The following is a 19,707-nucleotide window of genomic DNA, read 5'->3' as shown; positions in this document are numbered from 1 at the left end:
ACTCTCGATTTTTTTTCCAGACCGAAACCCTTCTTGTAGCAAAAGAGTGGGGCCAGTGGGCCAGCAGGGAGCCCACAAGCCCCCTAGGCGCGACAAGGGGGGTGGCCGCGCCTAGCAGGCTTGTGGCCACCTGCTGGCGCCCCTCTGGCACTTCTTCGGCCCAGTATTTTTTATAAATCCCAAAAATCCACGTTGATTTTCACGGCTTATGGAGTTGCGCAGAATAGGCATCTCAAACTCGCTCCTTTTTCAGGCTAGAATTCCAGCTGCCGGCATTCTCCCTCTTCATGTAAACCTTGCAAAATAAGAGACAAAAGGCATAAGTATTGTACCGTGAAGTGAAATAACACACCAAAAAGCGATAAATATCAACATGAAAGCATGATGCTAAATGGACGTATCAAATAACATGGCTAACAATTATTTCTTCCTGTTAACTTTAACAAGTACATCAAACAATTTTTTAATGGGAGGACGATATTTAAACCACTTATGTGTGGGAAGATCAACATGGGTTGCAAAAGATTCATAGGAAGTAGATACTATCTCACACTCAAGACCATATGTATTGCTAAACTCATGGAAAGAATTGGTTTCTGTTAAATGCTTAACACAATCAAAATTTTGCTTTATACGTGACACTTTACCTTTGTGGAGCTCCCAATATTCAGACTTGCATTTAATCATTTCCAGAAGATCCCATTTGAATTCAATAGTCTCCTTCATATAGAAACCCGTAGCACAAGAATCGAGTAATGTTTGATCATCATGAGAAAGCCGAGCATAATTTTTTTGAATAATCATATCTCTCGAGAGCTCATGGTTGGGGCAACTGTGCATCATAGATTTAAGCCTCCCCAAGCTTGAGCAATACTTTCTCCTTCACGAGGCCAGCAATTATAAATAAAGTTCTGATTATGATGAACTAGATGCATAGGATAAAACTTCTCATGAAATTCTAGCGTCAAGCGATTCTAGTCCCATGATCCAGTATCATCCAACAGCATGGACCACATTAGTGCCTTTTCCTCCAAATATAAAGGGAAAACTTTCTTCTTAACTTTGTCTCCGGGTAAACCTGAAAGCTTAAACAATCCGCCAATCTCATTGACAGATATGGATTAGCCAATAGTTTCTCTACCATACTGATAAGTCTCCATCGTATCTATAATTTTTTATTTTCCATGCCAATATTATACAACTTTCACATATTTTTGGCAACATTTTAGATGATTTATTGTACTAACATATTGATCTAGTGCCAAGTGTGAGTTCATGTTTGTTACATGTTTTTTGTTTATGAGATTATCCATATCAAACGAATTCCAAACAAGATAAAAATCTACGAAGAATTATTTTGGAGTATATGTGATTTTTGGGAGGTGGAATCAACGTAAATAGAGGCACACAACCTCCACTACGCACCAGGGCGCGACCCATACCCCGTCGCGCACCCTGCTCACTAGTGGCCACACCGTACATTGCTTGGGTCTCTTCTTAGTGGGAAAGAAAGACCATTTATGGAAAACATGATTTAAAATTTTCAGCATGATCAGAGTTATGGATCTCCGGGAATTTAAGAAACGGTGAAGGGACAAAAAACACGAACGTGAAACAGAAGAGAACAGAGAGGGAGATCCAATCTCGGAGGGGCTCCTGCCCCTCCACTGCCATGGAGGCCATGGACCATAGGGGGAAGTCTCCTCCAGTTGGAAATATGCCCTAGAGGCAATAATAAAGTGGTTATTATTATACTTCCTAATTCATGATAATTGTCTATTATTCATGCTATAATTATATTAACCGGAAACTGTAATACATGTGTGAATATATAGATCACAATGTGTCCCTAGTGAACCTCTCGTTGGCTAGCTCGTCGATCAATAGATGATCATGGTTTCCTGATCATGGACATTGGATGTCATTGATAACGGGATCACATCATTGAGGAATGATGTGATGGACAAGACCCAATCCTAAGCATAGCACTAGATCGTATTGTTCGTCTGCTAAAGCTTTTCTAATGTCAAGTATTATTCCTTAGATCGTGAGATTGTGCAACTCCCGTATACCGTAGGAGTGCTTTGGATGTAACAAACGTCACAACGTAACTGGGTGATTATAAAAGGTGCACTACAGGTATCTCCAAAAGTGTCTGTTGGGTTGTACGAATCGAGACTGGGATTTGTTACTCCGTGTAATGGAGAGGTATCTCTGGGCCCACTCGGTAATGCATCATCATACTGAGTTCAACGTGACTAAGGAGTTAGCGACGGGATGATGTGTTACGGAACGAGTAAAGAGACTTGACAGTAACGAGATTGAACAAGGTACAGGGATACCGATGATCGAATCTCGGGCAAGTATCATACCGGTAGACAAAGGGAATTGCATACGAGATTGATTTAATCCCCGACATCGTGGTTCATCCGATGAGATCATCGTGGAACATGTGGGAACCAACATGGATATCCAGACCCCGCTGTTGGTTATTGACCGGAGAGGTGTCTCTGTCATGTCTGCATGGTTCCTGAACCCGTAGGGTCTACACACTTAAGGTTCGATGACGCTAGGGTTATATGGGAATAGTGTACGTGGTTACCGAAGGTTGTTCGGAGTCTCGGGTGAGATCCCGAACATCGCGAGGAGCTCCGGAATGGTCCCGAGGTAAAGATTCATATATAGGAAGTGAGGATTTGGTCACCGGAAGTGTTTCGGGAATCACCGTAATGTACCGGGACCACCGGCCGGGGGTCCACCGGGAAGTGCCACCAGCCCCGAAGGGGTACATGGGCCAAAAGTGGATGGGAACCAGCCCCTAAGTGGGCTGGTGCGCCACCACCATCAGCCCAAGGCGCAAGAGAGGGAGGGTGGGCTAACCCTAGGCGTGGTGGCCATTCAAGTGACTTGACAAATGTTCATGTATGTAACTGGTTCAAACCCAATATTGCTATCATGATATTTACGTTCACGATGTTTATAGCCTCCTCATGCTACCATTCATTGTTAGTTATTCAAAATGCATGATTATGACCATTGTCTCTCTCTAGTTGGTTGCTTCCCGGTCTATTTCTATTGGACTTTCATTTTCCAAATATATTTATGACAGAAAATTTTACCATCACTGATAAGGTCCATAAACTTTGATTTTACTAGGAAGGCACCGGAAGTAGTGAATTCCCCATGGAATGTATCTGATTCATGTGAAAGGTTGATAGTCAGCGAAGTATAACGAGAGTGTCCAATTGTCCGCGATCCGTGGTCTATGAAAGGCATATCAACATTAACCCTTATTATATGTTGTATCAAATATCTTCAAAAAGGACATTGCCTCATTTCGGTACATTGGTGGAGGTCGCATAACATACATTTTCAGTTATCTAGAAAGAGCTATCCACGCGAGAATTCGAGCATCAATGAATAATCGAAGCTCGACCAACAGAGCGCATCAAACATGACCTTATGGCCACGTTCCATTCGAAATGTTACACAGGTGCGCATCAATGCCTTGACGCGGGACGTATCGTAGCCTTGACTAGGAAAGGAGCGTGAGACTGGGCCGGCCCAGCTCACGGGAGGCCACAAAGTCATTTTTTTCTATTTTTTCTTACTTTTTAATATTTTTTCTTTCATTTTTTGTACTTTTGTTTACACTTCCAAATAATCTAAATATATGTAACATAGACACACTGCCTAAAGTATTTGTACAATTTTAGTGTGGTTTCTGTACAATTTTAAATGCATATTAAAATGTTAATCATGTATCAAATAAATGTTACTCATATATTTCAAAAATGTTAATTGTGTATACAAATAAAGTTTCTAATATATATCAAAAATTTAATATGTGTATGGAACATAGGCGCCAAACACAAATATTTGGAAGAACGTTAACCGTCCATTTCCAAAATAGTAAACATGTGCAAAAACTATTCACGGTATAAACGAAAATCGTGGCATATGTCCTACAACATTTGAACATAATAAATAAAATAAAATATGTTGGTTGTGTATGAAAATATATAGTAATATTTTTTTAAATATATTAAATCTTTTGACAATGTTAATTATGTATTTTAAATTATTTGAACGTTTATAAAAAAAATTAATGTATAAATAAAATATAAAAATTAGTATGAAAAATATAGACATGTGTTGAAGTAAAAAAAGGAAAAGCAATGAAAACCGATGAAAGGAACAAAACAAACAACTGGAAATGACGAGAAACAAAAAAACCAAAGAAAACCATGAATACCTTTGAGGAAACAAAGAAAATATCACAAAACCGAAGACAAACGAAGAAAACTAAGAAAAAGGAAGAAAAATAAAAATAAAAGCTAATAAGAAACCGGAGAAACAAACAAAAGAAACCCGAAGAGAAAAGAAAAACAGAAAACCGAAAAGGAAAATCAAGCAAGAAATAAAAGAAAACGAAAAGAAAGGAAAAGAGAAAGAAAACAAGAAAACGGGTGAAGACCTAAAATATTCAATGGGAATATAGAAAAACAAAGGAAACGAGACCCCTTACATCGAAAACCAAAGAAGAAATCCATACAGACCCTTAACCCATCGTTTATTATGGATCATTTATAATGGATCGAAAAAATATATAAATTTATTTAAATTACAAAGCACCTTAAGCATAATAATAATAATTACATAAAGACCGTAAGACGACCAAACGACCACTACCACTGCCGGAACAAGTTGTGGATGCATCATCGTTGCCGCTCCCATACGAAGCTGATCAAACCATGTTGATGACAATCGGAAAGTCCTCATGCATGTGTCCATAAGGACTAAGAGCATGCTAATAATATAGCCAACTACTGGCTATAAAATGTTGCCGTATCATCTATAGCTAACACATACATTCACTCATACAACAAAGTTAGCTATAAGATTAATATTTTTTTCATTTTATCTCTATCTCTTTCTTTATATTTACTGCATCTGCCTAAAAACACACATATAGCTAGGCTTTTGCATAAGAGATCACTCTCCTTATTTTTTCATATCTCTTCCTTTCACATAAGCAAAATTGTCATGTAAGCAGGCTTATAGCCTACTATTGTACTTGCTTTAATGTATTATAGTCATAGTCGTCATCGTGGAACCCTTGAATCGATGTAAAGTGTCTGATATCCGATCTCAATATTGTGGACATAGAACGAGAAACCATATATAACCTCATCGCCTCAAATAGATGACAAGAATTTACACCGGAGTTCGTTTGATTCTGTTCTGTCAGCTCACGCGGTGATAGAGGCATTCCCATCATATTTGACCATTAATTCCGGTGCAATCATATCATGTCATATACTAGAAGTAATTATATGATGCTAGTAATTTTTCCTTACAGAGTGACAAAGAGAGAGCTGTTCCCCGCAAAAAAAAAAAACACGGAAATGTTTGACGGTAGAAAGTTCAGAAAAGCAGCTTACATGCAGTATTATAGTACTTCGTGAGAAGCGTTTCGACGATCTTATAGACAAAAGGAAATGATCACAACGCAAGGTTACCCTCCTCGTGGTCGTGCAGCACCCAGTGTCCAGTGGCGTTCTTGACCATGCCCTTGTTATTCTCCGCCCACCACATCGCCGGCACGGGGTAGTCGTCTTTGAGCGCGTCCTCTTCTTTGTTGACGAGCGCCAAGTCGCGGTCCACCACCAGGCTGAACCCCGCGGCGTCGCCGGCGCCGTGCGTGCCGGCCACGCCGTGCAAGTAGCCCTCGAGGTTGTGCCACTGGGCAGGGCCCGCCTTCTCCTTGAGGTACGGCGACTTGCGTGTGTCCACGAGCAGCTCCACGCCGACGTCGCTGTAGAACACGGGCGGTAGGATGGTCGGCACGATGTCCGGGACGTTGCGGACTCGGAGCAGGCTCAGGCCGGCCATCGAGTGGAAAGCCTTCTTGAACTGCTCGTCGCCGACGCGGGGGCCGCCGAAGTGGATGGCCGTCACGGGCACGGGGCTTCGGGACGGACCGCGGACGTTGAATCCATTGGCGACCAGGTCGATGGCGTTGAGCGTGGACAGTGCGCCTCCGAGGCTGTGGCCGGTTATGCTGATGCTGCAGTTCTCCTTCTTGTATGTATCGAGCAGCCCTCTTACTTCAGTCAGTACCTGCCAAAAATTTGGAGCATGTGATGTTCCTTCCTTCAACACTCTCCCACTTATTTCATGGAATGCATGTCCCTTTTTTTTAAGTGTGCAGAATGCAGATGTTCCAAAATGCAAACAGATTCCGTGCCTCTCCTACTCTAGAGAGAAACAACCACCCCAATTAACAACACCATGTGATGTTCAGAAAGAAAGGTTGTCGGATTGTACGTGAATTCAGCAGAACGAGTGTGAAACCTGCTGCTTTGCACACTGCAATTTCCATGGCCTTTAATGTGGACCGTTGGCAGTCATCTAACACGAGTCAGATATTCGGATGACACGACAAGATGTCCCACTCTTGACCCAAGCCCCATGCAGAAGTGGGAACGAATTTACGCGCAACAGCGCAACAGCAAAAATGCTAGGGATATTCAGGGGTGGTGGGCTTCAACCTCCTCTTAATCTAATCTATAATTGTTAAATCAGACTATTCCGTAAACGTACGTAAACATTTACGTAGATGTAGCATTCATGGCACAACAGCCAACTGCCGGCACAAAAGATATTCCAAGTCTAGGAGATTATTATGGGGAACTGTTTATGCCGGTGGATTTAGTCGCTACAGGAAAAACATCGAGCTAGTCCAGTTGGGACTACGAGCATGATACTATTCCAATTTTATTTCTAGGAGAGTGCAGATTAGAGAAGTAACTAAGGCTGCTGGTAACACCCTCAAAATAGTACTATAGTAGTAGTAACGATCTAAGACCGTTAATAACACCTAAAAATAGAAATGATCTCCCGATCTGGCAACTAATTTACCTGTTCGCGCGCGCTTCTTTTGTTGAACCGCGACGTGGAATTCTTGGACGTGTACACGGACAGAAACCCCCTGTGCACGTACGGCTGCGACCAGCCGCGCCCCGGCCCGACGATTCCGGCAGCCGGCACCAGCGCGAAGTCCAGGTCACTGGCCCACTCCGTCACCCGCTTCGTTGCGCGCCACGCCACCACAATGTCCCGCCTCCCGAGCGCCGCCGCGCCGCGGTCGGTGGCCACAGCGACGTACCCCATCCAGTTGGACTCCGTGCTCCAGGCGCCCGCCGGCACCGGCCTTGCCATGAACCCGTCGGGCAGCCGGGCGCTCGACGTCGCGTAGATGAACCTTGTGACCCGGTACGCGCCCGGGTCGGACGCCTGAACCTTGCTGAAGAAAGAGGCCGGGCTGTATCGACAAGCCCCGGCGTACGGCGACGCCGGGTCCGTGATGAAGGCGTCCGACGTCGCCTGCGCCAGCTCGCCGAAGCGGATGACGTCGCGCCGGACGTCGATGTCCAGGGGATCTAGGAGGCCGCTCCATTGGTTGCCGCCGCTGATCTCCCTCCATCTTTGAGCAATTGCTACGTCGGAGAGAATGGTGACCAGCAATACTGAGAGTTGCAGATAGTGATACATCTGGGAAACTTTGTGTGCATGCAACTGGAAGAATCGGAGGAGAGGGCTTGATGGTACACAGTCGCAGATCAAATAAATACGGATGCCACTGCCACAGTGCCACCAGTTCTCCCACAGGCCAAGAACGTGCAGACAATGGCAGAAAGCAAAAGGTTGGAGGAAAGAAATGGAGTAACTTGTAGAGGGAAGAGGAAGAATCAAGGAAGGAATATATACACAACCGAGGAGGGTCTGTCAGACTGTCACTCCGCTTTGTTTTTAAAGAAAAATAATATATATACAACCGAGAAAGAATAGTCAAGCCATTTGGTTTATATATAGGAATTTCTTTTTTCTCGGATAAAGGAAGGTTTTTTTTTCCGAAAGGAAGGCAAAAGTTTTATCTCATTGATTAATTAAGAAGAAAACAATTGTCAAGTTAATTTATAGAAACCGAGCAAAAATAAGTATAGACGAAGCACGAACTTACTACTCATATGGCATTAAACCCCACAACCACACATCCCCCCCCTCGTACTCTCCGAATACACAACCTTTATGAATGTCAGCATTGCTACTACGCCTAGAGACCACCGACGAGAACACCTCGACACAAGACATCAGGCACCAATCAAACTGCAAAGAGAAACCAATCCAAGAAGACGGGCCGAGAGAACGAAGGTCATCCATCAAGCAGCCAAAGACACCTTGCTTGTGTCGCCACTCTTTCCTTTGCCTACCTTATTTTGTTTACCTCTTATTGGCGTCCCCGCCAAGAGGCAAGCAATCGACCTGTCCAAATCAGATATAGCAACCTTCACACTGGCCAGCAAGTCACAAAGTTCCTCCGCGAAGAGAGCATTTGGATTTGGAGTAGGTGCCAACACACTTGGCGCAATGGTCATGACAGTCACAGGCATCACCTGCTTGATGGACGTGGATGAGGGAAGGGCAGCAACATCCAAAACTTCATGCTCCATGACACCGAGAGGTAGGCTGGCTGATGCAAGACACCTAATGGACTTAGGCGAGTAAGAGATTGCAACATCCAAATCAACACACTCCTCGACATCAAGTTTCTGGCTAAAGTCCCTGAGTTATGCTGGTGGTAAAGCCACAATCGAGATCTCAGGGGGGGTCTATATTCAGTTGTTCGACGAACATACGTAGAACTGGACCTCCACACACGCCCCGAAGCTCAGGCATGATCTGCAGCACCGGAATCACAACCACATCATTATCCAGTCTCTTAGACGCTGACGACGGTGAGTTGGTTCTAGCATGAGGGGAGAAACGACCATGAAGCTTGGCTCCCCTCTCGATCTCGAAGTTGTCGTCAGGCACAACCAAAGGGTGCAAAACATGAGCATTCTGCAACTCAGGCGACGCTAGAGAGAGCGCGCCCAATGCAACCTTAGGTCACTCCATGAAACTCTCCATCCTCAGCATCCTGCCTTGCATGGAGTGAAGGAAATCACGCAGAGGCTGGACCGTCTCTTCAAGACGGAAGGAAGCCATATCAAGGAGCTCAGAGCGCAACAGCTCAGCGTGCCTCTCCAAGGCGGGTTGCACCAGGATATCCATTGAGAGCCAACATGAGCAACAACGATTGATGCGAAAGAGTCACTACCAAACGTCTTCGAGAGGGGCGAGGCTTCTTTCTGGACCTTGCGATGAGCTAAAGCTTGTTGGTGCCCGACAGGGAGGCGGGGCATTATCAATAGAGTAGGGCTTCCCGAAGAGCTGAGGGGACACCACGCATTACGACACTCACATGCCCGATGACCATTCTCAAGGCATCGATAACACCTAAAAGGATTTCAACACTCCGCTGCACAATGTTTGGGAAGGAGGCATGTGTAATATCTTCCATGAAGCTAGCATGAACAAGACGGGGAGCCAATGCAGGGGCTAGTGACGTCAGACTTTGCAAGTTGCCTTGCGACAATACCTTCTACCGATCTCCCCGCGAAACCGCATCACATGCCACTCCTGGAAGACTAACCAAAATTAAGGATTTGGTAGCCGGTGGCAGCATCAGCGGGGCCTGCGCCTCGTCCTCCTTATCTTCTTCGTCCTTAGTAAGATAACTCCACAAAACAAGTCGTGACTTGTCCAGAACCGGCACAATGCCATCATGAGTTGAGGATGGCGCTACTTCCACAGGAGTGGAGGACGATGGAGCGGAGCCATAAGGGTTTATGGACGATGTAACGGGGCCAGCAGGAGTCTTGGACGATGCTTGAGCAGCAGCCCGGGAGTGGTTTCGGGGCTTCCTTAGGAGTCAACGAGGAAGTGGCAGCACCGACATGAGTTGTGGAAGGCACACCCATATTAGAAAACAGGGACAATGTAGTTGTCATCCCTCTGGGGCCGGGGGTACCCAGGCCCGTCGTCTTGTGGCGCGAGGCGCGACGTGGCTGGGCAAGCCTGGTTCGGCCCATCGGCAAGATCGACAAGGAAGACCCTCGTGAGGCAAGCATCTAGGGATGATCACCGAGGATCGTGAGGGGTCCCCCGCTGCAAGGGCACATCCCGAGGCCAGCCCTCAAGCTCTCGCGGGGCGGGCTCGCCAAGGGCAACCTCAGGTTCTATGACCCCGTGCCTTCACGTGGGTGATGCAGGCTGCGCACGCGGCACAGGAGCGGTGCCAACGGGAACGCACAAGGAGGATTTCCACTTCCATGCTAAGGGAGCGGGAGCAGCTGGCGGGCTCCCCAAGCAGATCCCAAAGGTTTTACGATCGGTGTAAGAGGACCAAGGGTGGGGGCTCGACAGGACGAAGGTCACCCCCGAGCTCACCAGTGCATGATGAAGGAAGGCCTTTGCAAGCGAAGACCACCTTTGTCAGGGCGAACCGCAGTCATGTCCCCTTTCAAATGGCCGTTGTGGCAACCCTTCCCGCTAATGTGTTTTCGAGGGGAAGAGGACCAAGGCCGGTATAAAAGAGAGGCACGACCTCCGTAGTAACGGATCGAGACCCCATCGTCTCCACAAGGGGAAGAACCCACCTTTGTACTCGTCTACCACCTTCAAGCAATCCAGATAGGCAGGCGTAGGGTCTTACACCGCAAGGTGGCCCAAACCTGGGTAAACTGCTCATGTGTTCTTGTTTGCTTCCCCCTAGAAAGAGTCACCGGAGAGTCGCCGTGAAGTTGAGAGGTAGAACAGGGTTGGAGAGCAAGCACGCCCCTGAGTGCGAACCTTTTCTGGGTCTACAGAGCCCCGATTCCGACGTTTGGCACGCCAGGTAGGGGTGCACAGCCGCTCTTTAGCTCTAGTTTCACCTCCAGCTTCACCGACCCCTGATGACCCACAAGTATAGGGGATCTATCGTAGTCCTTTTGATAAGTAAGAGTGTCGAACCCAACGAGGAGCAAAAGGAAATGACAAGCGGTTTTCAGTAAGGTATTCTCTGCAAGCACTGAAATTATCGATAACGGATAGTTTTGTGATAAGGTAATTCGTAACGGGTAGCAAGTAACAAATGTAACACAGGTGCAGCAAGGTGGGCCAATACTTTTTGTATCAAAGGACAAGCCTGGACAAACTCTTATATAAAGCAAAGCGCTCCCGAGGACGCATGTGAATTTCTCTCAAGCTAGTTTTCATCATGCTCATATGATTCACATTTGTTACTTCGATAATTTGATATGTGGGTGGACCGGTGCTTGCGTGCTGCCTTTACTTGGACAAAACTCCCACTTATGATTAACCTCTCTCGCAAGCATCCGCAACTACGAAAGAAGAATTAAGATAAATCTAACCGTAGCATGAAACACATGGATCCAAATCAGCCCCTTACGGAACAACGCATAAACTAGGGTTTAAGCTTCTGTCACTCTAGCAACCCATCATCTACTTATTACTTCCCAATACCTTCTCCTAGGCCCAAATAACGGTGAAGTGTCATGTAGTCGATGTTCACATGACACCACTAGAGGAGAGGCAACATACATCTCATCAAAATATCAAACGAATACCAAATTCACATGATTACTTATAGCAAGACTTATCCCATATCCCCAGGAACAAACGTAGTTACTCACAAAGCATATTCATGTTCATAATCATAGGACTATTAATAATCATTAAGGATCTGAACATATGATCTTCCACCAACTAAACCAACTAGCATCAACTACAAGGAGTAATCAACAATACTAGCAACCCACGCATACCAATCTGAGGTTTTGAGACAAAGATCAAATACAAGAGATGAACTAGGGTTTGGAGAGGAGATGGTGCTAATGAAGATGTTGATGGAGATTGACCCCTCTCGTTGAGAGGATCATTGGAGATGATGATGGCTTCGATTTCCCCCTCTGAGAGGGTAGTTTCCCTAGGAGAATAGCTCCGCCGGAGCTCTAGATTGGTTCTGCCGAAGTTCTGCCTCGAGACGGCGGCGCTTCGCCCCGAAAGTTCTGATATGATTTTTTCGTGGTCAAAACCCTTCATATAGCAGAAGATGGGCACCGGAGGCCTGCAGGGGGCCCACAAGCCTGCAGGGCATGCCCAGGGGGGTAGGCCGTGCCACTGGCTTGAGGCCACATGGTGGGTCCCCTTATGTATTTCTTTCGCCCAATATTTTTTATATATTCTAAAATAATTCTCCGTAAGTTTTTCAGGACTTTTGGAGTTGTGTAGAATAGGTCTCTCGGATTTGCTCCTTTTTCGGTCCAGAATTCTAGCTCCGGCATTCTCCCTCTTCATGTAAACCTTATAAAAGAAGAGAGAAAAGGCATAAGTATTGTACCATAATGTCTATTAACAGCCCATAATGCAATAAATATTGATATAAAAGCATGATGCAAAATGGACGTATCAGCTCCCCCAATCTTAGACATCGCTTGTCCTCAAGCGAAAACCGAGATCGATAAATATGCCCACATGTTTAGAGATAGAGGTGTTGTTAAAAATAAAATACGGACATGAAGGCATCATGGTTATCTTTAGAACAACAACACATATTGACATATAATTTCTTATGCTAGAGCAATAATTCATTCACAAGGTAAAATATGAATCAAGAACTCTATTGAGAACTAACAAACTATGATCTCAGTCATTGAAGCAATTCTAATATATCATAACATAGGAAAGAGTCAATATAAGAGCTTGTAAAGAAAATCAACATACTCAGTCATCTTATAGTATTTCATGATTGTTAACACTCACTCATCTTATAGTATCTCATGATTGTCCACATACTCAATGGTAATGTCAACAATAATAACTCATGATCACCCACATCCGAGTGGATATATTTGTCTATATCATTCCCCAACACATGACGCTTGCCAAAAGATAAAGGGGAAATAAAGGAAATGGTGAGGTCACCACGATTCTTACATAAAGGTAAGTACTAGACAGTAAATGTAACAGATAGGCTCTTCGTAGAGGGAAGCACAGGTTGTCATGCGCTTTTATAGTTGGATGTGCAATCCCTTAATGCAAAAGAATGTAACTTTATATTGCCCCTTGTGATAAACAAATTTATTATGCAGTATGTCGCTTTTATTTCTTCTATATCACAAGTTTGTATAAAGTTTATTTTCCTCACACTAATAGATCACACACATATAAAGAGCAATTTTTATTGCTTGCACCGATGACAACTTACTTGAGGGATCTTACTCAATCCATAGGTAGGTGTGGTGGACTCTCAAGGCAAAACTGGGTTAAAGGTATTTGGATGCACAAGTAGTATCACTACTTGGTGCGGCAGTTTTTGGCTAATATGGGGTGGAAGCAAGTGACACATTTTGAAGGATCTATAACCATATAACTTCTATTCGGAAAAAAGCAAACATAACTCATTATGTTGTCTTCCTTGTCCAATATCAACTTCCTAACATATAATATTTTAATGAGTGCTCACAATCATAAAAGATGTCTAAGATAATATATTTGTATGTGAACCTCTCTTTCTTTATTACTTCCTTTTAATTGCAACAATGACCAATAGCTTTGTTTGTCAACTCACAAGAACTTTCAATCGACATACTTTTTATATCTGAAATCATCACTTCCCATAAGATCATTATATATACTCTTTGCTTTTATTCTATTTTTATTTCTATTTCTATTTCTTAAGATCATAGCAAGCAAGCAAAGCCCTCAACTCAAAACTACTCTTTATTATATAACTCTCGGACTTGGTTACATAGGGGGAACATAAAGCAAAACTCAAAACTAGATCATACTAAAACCTTATTCTCCTAGATCAAGATATAACCAAAAGGATCAAATGAAGAAAAACGAAGAAAGTAAAAGGTGTGATGGTGATACGATACCGGGGCACCTCCCCCAAGCTTGGAACAAGCCAAGGGGAGTGCCCATACCATGTGTTTAGTTGTCTTTCTTAGGAGGTGGTGATGTTGGAGTTGTTTGTGAGGTTGAGAGCCTATCAAGTTTCCTCTTAAGCATGAAATCTTGTTCCCTCAGATCGTCTACTTCTTGCTCGAGCCTCATTATCTTTTGACATAATTCATCCTTGCTCTCCTGTAGAAGACGAGAAGGGATAAATAGAACCTTGGGTTTTCTCCTTGTATTTGGGAGGCTCGACTTCTTGAACTCCACATGCATATCTTCGGTTCGAGGCAGGGGAATCTCCTCTTCGTCTGAGATTTCTTCTGCATACTTGTATATCTCCAGTTCCTCCCCCGAGAACAATCCATAAGGATCTAAGTCCCCGTAGATCTTGGGATTGGCCAGATAATGCGATACATAACTCGCCCCATCGGAATCTTGGGACGACATCTTACTCTAAATCTGCTGCAGAAATAGCTCAAAACAAAAACAGGAGATATTGTTGTGATACGAAGGTCAAAACCTTCGGGAGATTATATAATGAATTTTTACCGACCCGAAAGAGTATACCACAAGAAAACGGAGTTCGGGGGGTACACGTGGTGGCCACAAGCCTGCAGGGCGCGCCTAGGGGGGTTGGCCGCGCCCCCTAGCTTGTCGCCTCCTCGTGCACTTCTCGGACTACTTTAAATTTTCGTAATTCTTTTAATATTCTAAAACTGATAAAAATTGCCATTGGAAAAGTTTTGGAGTCGGTTTGCTTACCATAACACATACCTATTCCTTTTCGGAGTTTGAAACGTTCTAATATGTCTCCGTAATGTACTCCTCTGGAGTTATGGTATTGATAATATTGGTTTCAACATTTATGGGAGTACCTGAGATATAATGTATTATTCTTTGCCGATTTACTACCTTGAGATTTGTGACTTCGGTGTTGTTGATCTTGATGGCACCGGAATGATATACTTCCTCGATAATGTAAGGCCCTTCCCATTTAGAGATAAGTTTTCCTGCAAAAAAATCTAAACGAGAGTTGTATAGCAATAAATGATCACCTACATTCATCAAGTGAGAAAATATAAAATAACCTCTTCTCACCAACAAGTTTGAAATCATAGTTAAGCTCTTTAATTGCCCAATAAGCTTTATGTTCTAGATCTAGAGGTAAGTGACATGCTTTACCATAAATCATTTTATATGGAGACATACCCATAGGGTTTTTGGAAGCGGTTTTATAAGTCCATAATGCGTCGTCAAGTTTCTTAGACCAATTCTTTCTAGATCTGTTAATGGTCTTTTGCAAGATCAATTTAATTTCTATATTGCTCAATTATACTTGACCGCTAGACTGAGGATGATAAGGAGACGCAATTCTATGATTAACATCATACCTAGCAAGCAATTTACGCAAAGCACCATGAATAAAGTGTGAACCACCATCAATCAATTAATATCTAGGGACTCCAAATCTAGGGAAAATAGCTTCTTTCAGCATTTTAATAGAAGCGTTATGATCATCACTACTAGTTGGAATAGCTTCTACCCACTTAGTAACATAATACATAGCAACTAGAATATGAGTATACCCATTGGACTTTGGAAAAGGTCCCATATAATCAAAACCCCAAACATCAAATGGTTCTATAACAAGAGATTAATTCATAGGAATTTCCTGACGTCTACTAATATTACCAATTCTTTGACATTCATCACAAGACAAGACAAACTTACGAGCATCCTTGAAGAGAGTAGGCCAATAAAAACCAGATTGTAAAACCTTGTGTGTAGTTCTATCTCCAGCGTGATGTCCTCCGTAGGCCTCGGAGTGACACTTGTGTAAGATCTGTCCCTGTTCCTGCTCAGGCACACAACATCTAATAATACCATCTACTCCTTCTTTATAAAGGTATGGACCGTCCCAAAAGTAATGTCTTAAATCATAGAAGAACTTTTTCTTTTGTTGGTATGTGAAACTAGGCGGTATAAGTTTAGCAACAACGTAGTTAGTATAATCAGCATACCAAGGAGCATTGCGTGAAGCATTTATGAGAGCTAATTGTTCATCAGTAAAGCTATCATCAATAGGAAGTGGGTCATCAAGAACATTCTCTAGTCTAGACAAGTTATCTTCTACGGGGTTATCAACACCCTTTCTATCAATAATATGCACATCAAATTCTTGTAGCAGAAGAACCCATCTAATAAGTCTAGGATTAGCATCTTTCTTTTCCATAAGGTATTTAATAGCAGCGTGATCAGTGTGAACAGTTACCTTGGAATCAACAATATAAGGTCTAAACTTATCACAAGCAAACACAACTGCTAAAAAATACTTTTCAGTGGTAGCGTAGTTTCTTTGAGCACTCTCTAGAGTTTTACTAGCGTAATGGATGCCATTTAATTTCGTATCAACTCTTTGCCCTAGAACAGCAACAACAACATGATCACTCGCATCACACATAATTTCAAAAGGTAGGTTCTAATCACGTGGTTGAACAACAGGTGCAGTGATCAAGGCTCTCTTAAGAATTTCAAATGCTTCTACACAATCAGCATAAAAAACGAATGGAACATCCTTTTGCAAAAGATTAGTGAGAGGCTTAGAAATTTTAGAGAAGTCTTTAATAAATCTCCTATAGAAACCAGCATGACCAAGGAAACTTCTTATACCTTTGATATCTGTTGGACACAACATTTTTCAATAGCATGAACTTTAGCTTTATCAAGTTCAATATGTCTTTTGGAGATTTTGTGTCCCAAGACAATGCCTTCATTAACCATAAAGTGGCACTTCTCCCAATTCAAGACAAGATTAGTTTCTTCACATCTCTGCAAAACTTGATCAACTTGCTCAAGCAATCATCAAAAGAAGTTTCGTAAACGGAAAATCAACCATGAAAACGTCCACAATCTTTTCACAAAAGTCAGAGAATATAGCCACCCTACATCTTTAAAAGGTAGGAGGTGCATTGCATAAACCAAAAGGCATATGTCTATAAGCAAAGGTACCGGAAGGGCAAGTAAAATTGGTCTTCTCTTGATCCTCTTTTGACACAGGTATTTTAGAGAAACTAGAATAACTGTCTAGAAAGCAAAAATGTCTATGTTTGGATAGTCTTTCTAGCATTTGATTAATAAAAGGTAGCGAGTAATGATCTTTCCTAGTAGCTTTATTTAATTTCCTAAAATCAATTACCATTCTATATCCTGTAACAATTCTTTGCGGGATCAATTCATTTTTATCATTAGGAACAACGGTAATACCTCCCTTTTTAGGGACACAATGAACGAGACTAACCTATCTACTATGAGCAATAGGATAAATTATACCTGCCCATAGAAGCTTTTAGTATTTCATTCCTTACCACTTCCTTAATTTATTATTTAAGCATCGTTGGTGATCAACAACTGGTTTAGCATCAGGCTCCATATTGATTTTGTGCTCACATAGAGTGGGACTAATGCCTTTAAGATCGTCAAGAGTATATCCAATAGCGACACGATGCTTCCTCGGAGTTTTCAATAATCTCTTTCAAAAGGGCGTTATATCGACTAGAGGGGGTGAATAGGCGATTTTTACAGTTTCATCACTGAGGAAATTCCTAGTGAGGAAAGTCCTCAGTTATGAACTGAGTGCAGCGGAAATAGAACCAGATCAGGAGTGCAAAAACGTCTACTTCAAAGTACTCAGCGAGATTTCAGAGATTTAGTTTGCACAGGTCACAAGTATAGGATAAGCACGTGAAGATTAACTCACGTGAAGAATTTGAGGTTGAGGAAATTCAGAGAAAGTGTTCAGTTAAATTCTTCAAACAGCAGAGATGAAAGTCTTCAACATACAATTGAGGAAATGAGTGTGTTGAAGAAATAGAACCAGTAGCTTGATGAAGACAATTGTTGATGACCCAGTTCCAACTGTTGTAACAGTTGTACGTCTAGTTTGGAGCGCCTTGGTATTGAAACCAAAGGACACATAGTCCTGGGAAACCAAGTCCCTACTGTATTCTCCTTGAGCTAAGGACACACAGTCCTCGCCCAATACTCATGGTATGTCTTCAGGGCAGACTTCCAAACCCTCACAAACTCGGCCACCTGGTGATCCACAATTGACTGTTGGATGCTCTAGACCATGACACCTAACCCTCTGGAGGATACACAACCCTCAAAGGTAACAAGCGTCGATTCCGCACAGGAAAAACTTCTTAAATGATGCTCAATCACTTGGGTTTTGGTTTGGTTTGGGTGTTTGGGGTATTTCCTCACTTGATGATTTTCACTCAAAGGCTCTGAGGAATTTGGGCTGCTCTAAATGACTAGTGGCGGTTTCTCACGGAGCGGCTAACAAACTAGTGGTTGTGGGGGGCGGTTATTTATAGCTTGGGAGCATCCCGACATGATTTGACATAAATGCCCTTTAATAATATGATCATTGGGTGGATAATATCTATGACAGGTGGCGCATGGTGCGACAATGGTCGGAACTTTCACCCGTGAAAGTACTCATGTCTCTCATATTCTTCACTTTGAGGGTTTGGTAGATGTATGTTTGGGTTGAGCATCATGAGGAAATTCATTGCATAGTTTTACCTCGACCCCCTTTAAGAGTACGGTGTTCCTATCACTCAAGTATAAAAAAATGAAACAAAAAGAGTAAATCTTCAAGCTTCAAAGGCTTTAGAGTGTTTTCTTCAGGACACACCGAATTCCTCATCTTCAATATCTTCATGAGGAATATCAATTTCTTCGCAGTTTCCTCGCGATCAAAGTCTTCAAGGAATGACCGAAGTCTTCACTCGAAGACATTCATTTTTAAGGGTCGATATTCATCGAATAACTCAAACTCCTCAGTGACTTATAGAGCCTGTGTATACCCACAAACATATCAGTCTCTTAACCTATAGATCTTCAAACCACAAAAATCACTAAGGGGCACTAGATGCACTTACAATCTCCCCCTGTTTGGTGGTTGATGACAAGTAGGTTAAGTTTTCAACGGGGATAATAATATGAAATGTAAGTACTGAGTTTGAGGAATTTAAAGTCAAGATACAAAGAAACTACCCCTAAAGATGTGCATGTTTTGAGGAATTTGTTTTGAACAGCAGGTGCACATTGATGATTTATATCATGGAGATCTCCCCCTGTATCTTGCAATTCATGCATGCATTTGACATATAGTATGAGGAATTTCAAATGCATGATGTAAAATGATGTCTCAGCAATTTCAGCATTCCTACATTAATTAACTTGAGGAATAAGCATGCGAGAAAAAATGTTCAAAAGTGTCAGAACACCATCGGGCTTAAGTTACAACTCATTACATCAAAAACTTCAGAAGAACCAAGAGTTTGTAACTTAGTAAAGTTTATAAGCCCATAAATGAATCCCGGTTGAAGACTAACTCTCAAATTTCTCACCTTTGTCATCAAGTGATGAAAAAGGGATGAAACCGAGGAGTAACGCCCGTGAAGAATTTCACTTCTGTGTTGAGGAAGAGGCACGAGCAGTCTTCGAGTCAGACTTCCTTGTTGGGCTAGTTGCAGTATCCTATGGTTCTTCATCTGAATCAGAAGTGTGGAATGAAGAAAATGAACTGTCCACCAAGTCGCGAGTGAATTCCAATTCTTCAAGTTCGTGTGGAGTCTTCAGGTGAGACAATATGACCCAAGTGCGATCAAATACCTCATGAAGATAATAGTGATTTTTCTTCACAACATTTTGAGTCTCGTTGAGGGTTTTCACAATGGAGCCAAACTGGCGTATTACCCACTTGTGATTGTGATCGACTTTCTGGTGAAGACTGAGGAGAAGCTCTCTGTTAGTCATCACTCTTGGGGTAGTTGGGCTTGGAGGCTT

The 19,707-nt window shown here is 42.8% G+C and overlaps 1 protein-coding gene across 1 annotated transcript; it reads right to left on the bottom strand.

Moving 5' to 3' along the window:
* Positions 1-5,277: 5,277 nt before the first annotated feature.
* On the bottom strand, positions 5,278-7,723 carry LOC123440044 (phospholipase A1-II 3-like). Its single transcript, XM_045116639.1, has 2 exons — positions 6,925-7,723; positions 5,278-6,123 (listed from the first exon to the last, which is right to left on the bottom strand). The coding sequence occupies exons 1-2, from the start codon at positions 7,555-7,557 to the stop codon at positions 5,506-5,508; spliced, it is 1,251 nt and encodes a 416-aa protein (XP_044972574.1). The 5' UTR covers positions 7,558-7,723; the 3' UTR covers positions 5,278-5,505.
* Positions 7,724-19,707: the final 11,984 nt, after the last annotated feature.

This window comes from Hordeum vulgare, chromosome 3H (genome assembly GCF_904849725.1).
Source record: "Hordeum vulgare subsp. vulgare chromosome 3H, MorexV3_pseudomolecules_assembly, whole genome shotgun sequence".
NCBI lineage: Eukaryota > Viridiplantae > Streptophyta > Magnoliopsida > Poales > Poaceae > Hordeum > Hordeum vulgare.
Note: the sequence above shows the minus strand (reverse complement) of the source record. Positions and strands in the feature narration are given on the sequence as shown.

Excerpts from the sequence above, each read along its gene's own strand:
- LOC123440044 (XM_045116639.1), bottom strand. The coding sequence starts at position 7,557 with ATGTATCACTATCTGCAACTCTCAGTATTGCTGGTCACCATTCTCTCC. Across the intron at positions 6,124-6,924 it reads AAAGAAGCGCGCGCGAACAG|GTACTGACTGAAGTAAGAGG; the intron begins GTAAATTAGTTG and ends AATTTTTGGCAG.